This window comes from Lycium ferocissimum, chromosome 11 (assembly GCF_029784015.1).
Source record: "Lycium ferocissimum isolate CSIRO_LF1 chromosome 11, AGI_CSIRO_Lferr_CH_V1, whole genome shotgun sequence".
NCBI lineage: Eukaryota > Viridiplantae > Streptophyta > Magnoliopsida > Solanales > Solanaceae > Lycium > Lycium ferocissimum.
Genome location: NC_081352.1, coordinates 55,663,699 through 55,676,458, shown reverse-complemented (window position 1 = coordinate 55,676,458; position 12,760 = coordinate 55,663,699). Strand labels below are relative to the sequence as shown.

The window sequence follows — 12,760 nt, the reverse complement described above, 5'->3', positions numbered from 1 at the left end:
AATGGCCTAAAGCCAACTTTCTAACCCAAGTCCCAAAATGCTACCAAGTGCATTGGGAACCGAACCAAACCTACCACCAAGTTATGAATGACCATCTGGACCTCTCGAAATCGACGCAATGGTCCGTTTATCCAAAATTCAACTTTCAGTCAAACGATTTTCAGTTAAAAGCTCAGTTTTCCAAAAATCATACTAAAACTTACCCGATGACCTCAGGAACCGTGCCACCTATCCCCACGGGTCAAAATGATACTAATAGGGCTCGGGAACGGATCAACAGGGGTAAATGGTTCATAAATGCTATAATGACCAAACGGGTCATTACACTATAATATCGCTCACACTCTCAATTTTTCCTCACATACTATTTCCTTATATTTGAGTGTCTTACTCTTCTTTCTCTCTTTGTTTGGTGTGACTGAAATGAAGAGAAACCTCCTCCATTTATAAGAGAAAAAAACATGGCTACCAAGAATGCTACAGGAGGAGTTTTTAATTCTTCTCCACATATAGGAAACTTGGTGCCCACGAACAAATTTCATCCAAGCAAATTGGCACATGCCAATTACTACCAAATGGGATGGACCCAGAAATCTCCCTCTATAGTCCTATTCACCTGAAGGAGGTAGCACCGAGGTTCTAGTTTTAGTGCATGCCAATAAGATCCTTGCAAAGCTCAAGCTTGTCTCTTGGTACCACCTTCGTGAACATATCTGAAGGATTATCAATTGTAGGGATCTTCTTGACCTGCTTAGATCCGTCCTTTATCTTTTCCCAAATCCAGTGATATCTCACGTCGATCGTCCTTGCATGGTACATAGAGTTCTTGCTCAAGTCTATTGCACTTTGACTGTTACAATAGACGACATACTCCTTCTGATGCAATCCAAGCTCTTGAAAGAACCGTTTTGACCATAGCATCTCCTTGCTTGCTTAATTCAGTAGTGGCAATGTACTCTAGTTCAATTGTAGAGAATGCGACACACTTCTGAAACTTTGACTGCCATGATATAGCTCCCCCTGAAAAGTAAACAGATATCCAGTAGTGGATTTTTTGTGATCAAAATCACCCGCCATATCTGAATCTGTATACCCTGCCAGGACAGGATATAATCCTCCAAAGCATAAGCATACCCATAATGTCATACCCCTACCAGGAGTATGATGAGCTCCGACCCGTAGGCCGAGAACCACCTGACTTATCCGTTACTTTAAACATTATAAACCATAACTCAAAGAACACCTGCACGCAGAAAAGGCCCAACATAGAAATATCCGATCATTCAACACATATGTACATATACGGACCGACAAGGTCGCCACAACACAGCGTATATCATAAAGCAAAGGCTAACGAAAGTATCAAGAGCTCAAAATAAGGCGACAAGTGCCACCAATATATTATACCATAATATGAACCGGTGGAGATACAAAACATCTAACTGTACACACACGTCTACGAGCCTCTACATGGAATACAGATGATCATAAGGATAATACCAAATAGACTGCAGCTCCGAAGAAAGTGGAGTGCTCCTGAGAATCCATTGATAGAAGACCTACGGGTCTGATCCGTCTCCCTGCCTACCTGCGGGCATGAGCGCAACGTCCACAAGTCCGCGAAGGGACGCGCACGAATAATGTACTGAGTATGTAAAGCATGAATAACAACATAATATAGATATGAAAGGTAACATGGAATATGAGAGATAGCCTGTACATCTGGATGCCTCATAAGGCGGATGTCATGCATGCTTAGCCTTAAAAAAAAACATTTTATACATATACATAGTACCATGCCCGGCCATTAAGGCTCGGTGTCATATATATAGTACCACGCCCACCATTAAGGCTCCTGTCATATATATAGTATCATGCCCGGCCATCGAGGCTCGGTGTTAGCATCATTAGCCCGCGTTTGGGCCTCCCACGGGGGCAATATCATAACATGCCCACCGTGCAAGGTGTGCACATCTACGTGCCATGCCCGCCGACTATAACGCAACATGGTGTAAGAAAATACATACATACATAGATATATATATATATACATACATATATATATATATATATACATACATATATATATATATATATATATATATATATATATATATATATATATAGATATATATGTATGTATATACATATATATATGTATGTATATATATATATAGAGCATGCATGAGAGCCAAATAAAAGCTACGACTCTATCGGAGTGACGTAAGGTCGGTAACCTCCGATTTATGTTATGGAGCAATCATCATCGCTATATCTCACCTTGAAGGAACTATTATTATAAGGCGAGATCAACAACAATGAATAAAAATCAAGAAAATAACTCAACATTCTCATATTCACATTGAAATCATAAGCTTGGGACTTTTAAACATGAAATCATCATCATCGTCGTAACAATCATAGAAACATTCTCATCTTTAGCATCGTCATTAACATTGTAAAAACATGTCCGTTGTTGTTATCATAAAAGCTTATTGAATCATAATTTCTCGAAAAATAGGGACATTTTGGAAAACATTTATGGATTATCAAGAAAAAAGTCATGCCTTTGAATCATGAACTCTAACTTTTGGAAGTAGGGAGGTTATGAAACATATGTAAGGAATTATAACATAGGAGTTTCTAAAAATAGGATCATCGTCATTACAAAACACGTTTATCTTTAGCATCATAAGAACTCCATGAATCATGAATCTCTAGCTTTTGAGAATAAGAATATTCGTGGAAAACATTTATGGATTCACATAGAGGGATCATGCGACATTTGGAAAACACCTATTGGATTCATAAGAAAGGAATCATGCCTTTAGAAGAAAGGGACTAGCCTTAACATACCTGGAAGACTACTTCTCGACTTCCAACTTACTTTCTGTCTTGCAATTCACTTAAGATCATTCGTAGCCTCGTAATCTACATATACAACCATTCATGCTATTGTTAGGCTCATCATCATACGCTCGTCTTAAACCCTTAATTTAAATCCATTTAGAATCTGTCGAAATTCGGACAAAGATCTCCCCTATTTATATGCCTAGCCCGAAATCAGAATACAGTAACCAACAACAACAACAATACCAACATCACAACAACATTGTCAACACCAATAGGCTCCATAAAAACATCTCACACGATGTTTTCCAAGTTTCTCAACTATCCAACTTATTATACGACTATGTAATAACTTTATCTCCGTAAATACACTGAAATTAATATTAATAAGGAGAAATTCATACCTTGTTCTTTTTAGAGCAGCAATATGTTCAATATTTACTTTGAATCCAAGCCAATTCCGCCGTAAGACAATACTATAATCACAACCGCACGTTACTCGGACCTTGATTAATACTCCGTCACTTGAAATTACTCAAAATCCTCACTTTTGTGATGTATATTTGCTCTCTTGTGCTTGCTGATTTTTCTGGAATATTTGAGAGATTTTGTGACCAAAAAGAGGGGTTTTAACCCTTTTATAAGTGGGTAAAGTCGGTGGCACTGTAGCAAGATCCGTAGCAAATTGTAGCAAAGACCTTTAAGGCTTGGCGCTTTGTTTCGTTGCAACTGAATTTGTAACGTTCATAATTCTCTACTCCGATGTCGTATCGATGAGCGATTTGTTGCGTTGGAAACTAGACTCGACGAACTTCATTTTAGGCTTTTGAAACACCTTAAAGCTCCCCATATACCTAGAGATATACCCCTCCAAATGTGACCCAAAATTTTGTCCTTAATTCTGCCAACTTGTTTCAAATTTTCGACAAACTTATTTTCGTTGATTTGCTTGGTCCTGGAATCTTCCACAACTCCCCCTGCATGATATTTATCATTTATTATACTTGATAATGGCCATGTTCTTGTGTTTCAAGATAATCTTTCCCGATTACGACTTACGAGATCGTAATTCATCATTTACTTCATTGTTACATACTTCCCATGGCTTGTACCTTCCAAAACATCATGGGACGTCTCCGATACTCCATTAATACGGTGATGTACGTGGCATGCTCATGCTCTGAAAGTGCGGGGTGTAACACATGACGTACCCCTAAGATATCTAAGTATTCACTAGACTACCCAGTGTTCTTTTCTAGAACTTTCAAGAAACCTGCAAACACAACTGCATGAGCAATATCAGGTCTTGTGCATATCATCGCATACATAAAGCTTCTGACTGTTGAAGAATAAGGAACTTTCGCCATGCTCTCTTTCTCTTATTTTTGTTGTAGGATAAATCTGCTTACTAGATTCCAAATGACCAGAAAGAGGCATGTTGATGGGTTTAGGACTCTTCATGTTGAAGTGTTCTAGTACACGTTCTATGTACTTCTCTTGAGATAGCCACAACTTTCTGCTTGTTCATTCTCAAACAATCATCATCCCCAGAAATTTTTTGTGCTTGGCCCAAGTCCCTCATGTCAAATGACTTGGACAAATCTCCCTTCAACTTGGCAATTAGCTCATTGTCTTGAAATACAATTAACATGTCATCCACATACAATAACAAAATAATAAAATTGTTGTCAGAAAATATTTTGAAGTATACACCCGGATCATAATAAGTCTTGAGTAAGTTCGACTTTTCATGAATGAGTCAAACTTCTTGTACCATTGCCTTGGTGCCTGCTTCAACCCATAAAGACCCTTATTCGATTTGTAAACCATGTGTTTCTTTCCAGATACTTCAAATTCTTCTGTCTGCTCCATATAAATCTCTTCTTCCAAATCTTCATGTAGAAATGTAGTTTTTATGTCCAACTGCTCCACTTCAAGATCTAGGCTAGTTGTTAAACTCAAAATTGTTCGCATAGAAGTCATTTTGACAACATGTGAGAAAATTTTGTCAAAATCAATACCTTTCTTCTGTTCGAAATCTTTTACCACCAATCGAACTTTGTACCTAACCAGCTTGCCATTTCCATCTTTCTTGAGTTTAAAGACCCACTTGTATTTGAGCGGTCTTTTATCCTTTGGAAGTTGAACCAGCTTGTACGTGTCATTTTTCTATAGATATTCCATCTCTCTGGCATGGCTTTCATCCACTGGCTCTTTTTTTGGATGGGATAGCACTTCCTTCAGACTTCCTGACTTCTCCTCGTCACTAATGAGGACATACTCTGAGGAAGGGTACTTGGAAGATTCTACCCTTTGCCTTTCTAATCTCCTTAGAAATTGAGATTGTTCTTCTTCTTCTTCTTCTTCTTCTTCTTCTTCTTCTTCTTCTTCTTCCTGAGTAGGGCACTTAACTTGCTCGGCATAATCATCAAGTTTCTCCCCCTGCTCAACAACCTCACTAGGTTGCTCCTCCTGCTCCGTAACCTCGTCGGTCGTACTTTCTGTAATTGTGGGATGGTTAGAAATAGAAGGAGTGGTCACAAGGTTAGGGACTATACCATTCTTTTTCTTGTCCTTTTATGACAGATCATCAGCAGTTCCAACTTTACTTTCTTGGAAGACTACATCTTTGTTTCTGATGATCTTCTTCTTTACAAGATCCCATAATTTGTATCCCAACTGTTCATCTCGATATCCGATGAATATACAAGGAATGAATTTATCATCCAGATTTGTTCCCTGCTCTTTTGGTACATGTGCAAAATCTCTGCAACCGAACACCTTCAGATGTGAATAAGACACCTCCTTGTTAGTCCAAACTATCTATGGGATGTCAAACTCCAATGGAACAGATGAACTCCTATTGATCAAGTAACAGGATGTCTGAACTGCTTTACCCCAGAATGACTTAGGTAGTTTAGCCATTCTGAGCATGCTTCTCACTTTCTCAACAATAGTATGAGGTTCATCCTCTCAGCTACACCATTATGTTGTGGGGGTACCAGGAACTGTATTTTCATGTCTAATCCCATAGCTCAAACTGTACCCTTCAAATTCCCTTGAAGTGTATTCACCTCCATTGTCAATTTGGAGACGCTTTAGCTTTCGACCCGTCTCCCTTCCCACTAGAGCATGAAATTTTTGAAAAACTTGAAACTCCTGATCTTTGGTTTTCAAGATATAAATCCACAATCTTCGTGAAGCATCATCAATAAAAGTAATAAAGTATTTTTGACCGCCTATCGATTCTATCTCCATTGAACCACAAACATCAGAATATACCAAATCAAGTATATTCGATTTTCTTTCAGACAATGTCTGAAATGATACTCTATGTTGCTTACCATGTAAACAGTAGTCACAAGGTTTTATCATCGTACCTTTGGCAAAAGAAATGAGTGATTTATTGGCAAGAATTTGTAAACCTTTCTCTCTCATATGACCCATTCTTTTATGCCACAAATCTACAGAAATCTCATCTTGAGCCACATTCAATTCTACATTTTTCCTGTACAATGTGCCACGAGCAACTCCCTTTGTGATCACCAATGATCCCTTGGCGAGTCTCTATGTTTTATTTGTAAAATAGTTCTCGTATACATCTCGGTCCAAAGCGATTCCCGAGATCAAGTTCAATCGTAAACCAGGTACATGGCACACATCTTTCAGAACCAATATTCATCCAATATTAATCTTGATACAAATGTCACCGATCCCCGCAATCTTTGAGTAACTTGTGTTACCTATTTTCACAGTGCCGAAATCACTTGCTATGTATCTGTAAAAAAATTATTTTACCGATATGGCATTGTAAGATGATGTTGTGTCAACCACCCAATTCTGACTTTGAACCTGCCAAGTGCAGACATTCCTCTTTCTCGTTTATGAAGAGAACAACATTATCATTGTTTTGCACTGTGGCAGTCATGTTGTCATCATTCCTCTGACCACTGCTTTCACCTTTGCCCTTTTTTTGATTTGGACAATCTTTTTTGAAGTGACCTGGTTGGTCGCAATTGTAGCAATTTCTGGCTTTTGATTTGGATCGATTCTTAGACTTCCCACGAGCTCCGGATCTACCATAGTTGCTCGAACTCCTTTGGTAACTCCTGCCTCTACTTTCTGTGATAAGAGCATGTCCATGATTTTCAAGCTTCTTTCTTGTCTTCTCATTGAGTAGAAGAGCTTATGTGGCGTCCTTCAGCTCAATCGAGCCTTTACCATGCAAGATGGTCGTTGCCAAATTAGCATAAGAAGATGGCAACGAGTTCAGGAGCACGATGGTTTTATCTTCTTCCTCGATCTTTACTCTGAGGTTTTCTAGCTACGTGATTAGTCCATTAAGCACAATTAAATGTGACAAACAATTTGTACCTTCACCCATATGTAGGACGTATAACTGCTTCTTTAGGTACAATTTGTTTGTCGACGTCTTGGAAATATATAGGTTTTTCAATCTTGTCCAAATGCCACATGCACTCTCTTCATAGATGATGTTATTGACCACATCATTTTTTAACTGTAACCTGATTGGACTAGCTGCCTTTTCATCAATGTCTTCCCAATCCCCAAGTTTCATGGAGTCAGGCTTCTTGGACTTGCCGCCTAGTGCCTTGTGCAATCCTCGTTGGATGAGCAAATCCCTCATCCTTCTCTGTCATGTTAAGAAACCGCTATCACCGTTGAATTTTGTTACCTCGTACTTTACTCCAGACATTTTTTTCACCAAGTACGACCTACCACAAAAAATATTTCTGTGAATGAGCAGAACCTGTGCTCTGATACCAATTATTGGAATAAACAGGCCACAGAAATAATATCCACAGCATTTAGAGCAGAATAATAATAATAATAATAATAATAATAATAATAATAATAATAATAATAATAATAATAATAATAATAATAATAATAATAATAATAATGTAGTACGGAGATACGGTAATCAATAGGAATAAAAAAAGCGATAATGATACCAAGATTTTTACGTAAAAACCCAAAAGAGGAAAAAGCCACGGACCAAGAGGAGCAACTGATATCACTATAGCAAGGATTTTACACTGTATAGGTCTGAGTAAAATACTCCAAAGACCACTAACACTCAAAAGAAATAACCCTCTTTTGATTTTCCCACCTCACTATAATATCGCTCACACTCTCAATTTTTCCTCACATGCTATTTCCTTATGTGTGGGTGCCTCACTCTTCTTTCTCTCTTTGTTTGGTGCGATTGAAATGAAGAGAAACCACTTCCATTTATAGGAGAACAAAACTTGGCTACCAAGAATGCCACAGGAGGAGTTTTTAATTCTTCTCCACATATAGCAAACTTGGTGCCCAAGAACAAATTTCATCCAGGCAAATTGGCACATGCCAATTACTTTCTAAGATGGACCCCAGAATATGAATGCATGATTTTGCTTTGATAGAAGATTTTGCCGAAGAGCGTATAATTCTACTATATAACAGAGGTGCACATAATGAAAAAAAATTGCCTCGTTTGTCTTTATAGTTAAAAAAGGTAAATGGTATTTTATGGAACTTTCCAATATGATGTTGTTTCCGAGTTTGTTCTACTATCTCAACCTTTTGGCTGTTTTTGTTCTCCTTTTTGTTTCCTGGAAAGATGAGACTCAAAATGTTCTAGTGATCTTAAATGTGATTTTGACTTGCTGATTAATATTATCATTGATTATTAGTAGTTAGTACATCATTTTTGTGGCTATCTGAGAAAGCTAGAGCTTCACTGGAGCTTAAATCTTCATGTACTGCTGATATTTCCCGTGTTATAACTTATATGATAGAGAGATGCGCAGAACCTTGTAATATCTGAACGGGTTAATCATCTAATGCTCTCTACATCAAGCACTTGCAATTGTGTAGTAAGCTTTCCGAAAATGGCATCTGACTGCAAAGGTTGTATTTCTTCTTTCTTTTTCCATTTGTTATGGATGGTGTGATAAATATTTTTCTTGTTGCGTGTAATGTCTTGCTTCGCAGGAAAAGCTATTGTACTTATGGGTTTTCAAGTTACTAAACTAGTTTTTTGCTGTTGTCTGTCATTGCATATCCCATAGTTAACCAAAAGAATTGTGTAGGTCGTTGATCAGTTTCTAACTGCTTGTGGAGTACTCAAAGTAGACCTTAACAAAGAGCTTTAGATTGTAGAAGCAGAATATCTCTTAACTTAGCATATATTCTCAGTCTCTCGGATCAATTGAAATGAAAAATGTCTTCGATCAGCTTAATTTAATACATGATATTGAATGATTTACTCTTCGTAGGAATTTTTCTGCAAAAGTTTGAAGCTTAATTGAACATGTTATTCCGATTAATACACTGTTGTGGTTAAAATCTTAAGTTCCAAACTTTTAAGTAATTCTTATGAATGCTGGCTCAGAACAATTGGTCAGTTGCTTGGAAGAGCTATTCATGGCCGCTTTCTTGATGCCGATGATTATCACTCAGAGTCTAACAAAGGATTATGATCATTTGTTCATAAATCTAATCATAAGCTGGTTAATATGAGAGCATATTCCCAAGGGATGCATTCACTGACGATTTGCATGACCATAACAGAAAAAGATGTGGAACGGGATCCCTCTTTCTGATGAAGACAGGGGCGGATGTACCAAGAGCCCACCCGAACACCCTGGACAAAAAATTACAGTGTGTATTTAGGGTAAATTTTATGTGCTTATGCATATATATTAACTTTTTAACACCCTGAACATACATTACATTGTATATTTAGGTTCAATTATTTTTCCGAACACCCTGAGTGAAAATCCTGAATCCGCCACTGGATGAAGATCGTGTTCCATGGCTTGAAACACTACGAAATGTGCTACGAAGAGGCTTAGTTGGCAGTAAAACGCTGATTCTTGCTTGCTCAGCTCTGCAAAAACGGTACAGGGAAATCCTTAGATCTGCAGACCCAAATTATGAACCAGGTCCTTATGCAAGTGTCGTTAAATCCGTGTTGTTGGATGTTGGGGCTGAAGTGCTTGCCGCTCGGCTGGAAAAGATAGCAGCCGAGGGGAAGCATTTCATGCTTGCAAAGCTCTTGCAGACATGGATTTGCTTCATATTGATGAAGCAGAAGGGATTACTTAGAGTTGATGCTGCTATGGATCCTGAAACCATAGTGAGAATCATACAAACTTTTTGTCATCTGATCATAAGTCCACAACGGATGGATTCAATTAAAGATAAATTATTTTAAAGAAAAGTTTGATAAATTCTTATAGTAATATATATTCTTCATTGCATTTGCGATAGCAAGCAATGCATCTGCACAACAGAGCTAAGAAAAACTAGATGAAACAAAGTAATGATGTTTTCCATCCAAGAGAGTTGTGACTATAGCAAAACCAAAGAGATGATGACTCAAAAACTTTGATGGACTTAGCTACGGGGACGATCAAGTAAAGAAAAGCTAAGTCTTTTTTATTTTCATATTGTTCCATCGCTTGTGGCCAGGAACCCGAAACTAGCCATTCAATTCATGTTGTTCCATTGCTTGTGGCAAGGAACCCGAAACCAGACATTCAATTCATGTTGTTCCATTGCTTGTGGCCAGGAACCCAGTTTGGACACGTGGGACTGAAGTGGCTGGACACGACACTTGAATTCAATAGCTGAACAAGAGGTGCGAATTTCACGCACCGGGGTGTCTTGTACTGGTCTATGGAAGCACCTGAGCTAACACAGTAGTCCATGAGCTTGTCAAAAGTCCCAATTTCCACTATCCTGATTTCCAGAGGACCAATGGATTTGTCAGAGGCACGGCCCTGGCGGTAGACGCTATTTAGAGATTCTTCAATGATGAGGCAACAATCTTCAAAGATTGAAGGAGGAATTTGGGTAGAGCCATTCACTCTGAGCTCCCAGAATAGGACATAGTGACCTGGAATGGTGGCAGTATCGGCATAGCTGGTGTACTCGGTTACATTTGCATCAAATGGTATCAGATTGTGTACTGCATTTTTCACTGCATTTTGTAGCTCAGCTTCATCGGTCTTGTCAGAATCAATGCTCAAGATCACGTTTTCCCGACATACGAAGTAGAATTGAGGTGCGTTGTTCTTGTATCCAGCAACTCGAAGCACATCACCCACCCTGTATCTATAGAGTCCTGAAATGACACAAGTCCATGCAAAGCTAAGCATTATCAGACATGCTGGACAGACAAATGGAAAAAAGAAAATGAGTCGAGCATTTTATTTTGCATTTAAAAGTACCTGAATAAGTGGTAACAACGAGTTCGTACTCCTGGCCAACCTTTACGTCAACCAAATCGACCAATTGATTTTGTTCTTTCTCATAAAGCGACTTGGACATGGAGATAGAATTCATGATTCCATTGTCTCTATGAATTGGTGAGAACTCAAAATAGCCCATGGTAGGAATAAGGGTGTAAGAGATTTTCCTGGGGTTACAAAAGGGGTTCAGGTTGATTCCAAAGGGGCATTCCGAGGAAGAATACTTGGTTGAGACAAGAGGGAGGCCATTGCTGTAATAATCAAGGGTTGGTATATACTGTGACATGCTTCCAGTTACAATAGCATCCACATACTTGGTATTAGGCCACAACCTTGGGATGATCCACTTGCATGAACTTTCGCATTCAACCTCGATGAAATCGACTAACTGCGGGTCGAGTTTGAGGATTTTCATCACTGACTTTCTCACTGACAGATCTGTAATTTGGGTGTTAACGGTTCCCATTCGAATATCATTACAAAGTGGAGACCAGTGCTTTTCTAGGAACCGGATGGCACGGATGAAGCTGGATGCAAAGAACGAGCCAACCCTGAGGACTTCTTTGCGTTGATAGAGGCCACAAAGCATTTGGGAGTACATGCTTTGGTAAGAGTCTGGGCAGAGAATAGTTTCAGCTGGACTTGTGTAGTTTGCATAGGGGCTAAGACTCCTCTTGTTGAAATAAGGACTCTTGTAAACACTTGTTAAAGCAGGGCGAGCTGGTAATCCTCCTGGGGTCTTGGCTTCAGACTTTATGGACAAGAAATACATTCCTTTGCCCTTTTCCAAGTCTGGAACAAATTGACTTATCACAGACATACCAAGGCTGTGAAGCTGAAATCTCATCCCTAGCACTTCTGGAGTTGTTGGCATCAATTTTCTCTCCCCTCCTGACGTCCCAGAACTGCACAAAAAGAGTTTCACTTTAGCAGAAAGTGAAGATAAAGGATTCACATGCAAGAACCTCCTTTTTTCTCCCTTTGTCAGTTCTTTGTCAGTTAGTCGACTTTCCTCCCTCAAAAGATTGTCGAACTTCATGGTTATTCATCCATATCGGCGGTCAGAGAAGAAAGGATCTCCATTGAAAGCAGGAGGGTTCCCCTTTATTTAATATGTATACTGAGGTCCCAAAGCAGATATTGCTATTAGTCCCAGCTCATTTATAAATTTCATCAGTAGCAGAGTATGATGGAGAAGTGACAGAAGAAGAATCTTGAGAAAATCTCAATGTTACAGAGAATATGATTTGTGTTCTTTATAATAGTAAACTTGAGATGGAGAATAAAGAAAAAAAGGAAAGACAAACCTTGTCAAGAATTCAGAGATGGGTTGGGAGCATAAGATTGTAGAGTTATCACCGTTGGCTATACGGTTGATATCAGGCTGAATATCTTCGTAGGTGATGACAGGGATGACTTTCTTGAACGTCTCTCTATCAGTGCGACCGTTGAGATCATGGCGCTGCAAGTACTCAACATGGGCATTTCGAGTGAGGATTTCAGCAAGAACTCTCCTTTGGACCTCATCAATGTTGGTCGTGACGACCTCTTCAATGAACTGGAGATCCTTCTTGTTTTTCTCCGTGATACTACAATCAGTGGCCTTTGCCCGGGCTGTTTGGTGCGTCAGGTGTGGTTCTTTCCAT

The 12,760-nt window shown here is 38.9% G+C and overlaps 1 protein-coding gene and 1 pseudogene across 1 annotated transcript; one reads left to right on the top strand and one right to left on the bottom strand.

The window, feature by feature from the left end:
- Positions 1-8,747: 8,747 nt before the first annotated feature.
- LOC132038499 (gluconokinase-like) lies at positions 8,748-10,075 on the top strand. The gene is made up of 2 exons (XM_059429158.1): positions 8,748-8,766; positions 9,663-10,075. The coding sequence occupies exons 1-2, from the start codon at positions 8,748-8,750 to the stop codon at positions 10,073-10,075; spliced, it is 432 nt and encodes a 143-aa protein (XP_059285141.1).
- Positions 10,076-10,400: 325 nt separating this feature from the next.
- LOC132036795 (indole-3-acetic acid-amido synthetase GH3.6-like) lies at positions 10,401-12,760 on the bottom strand (annotated as a pseudogene).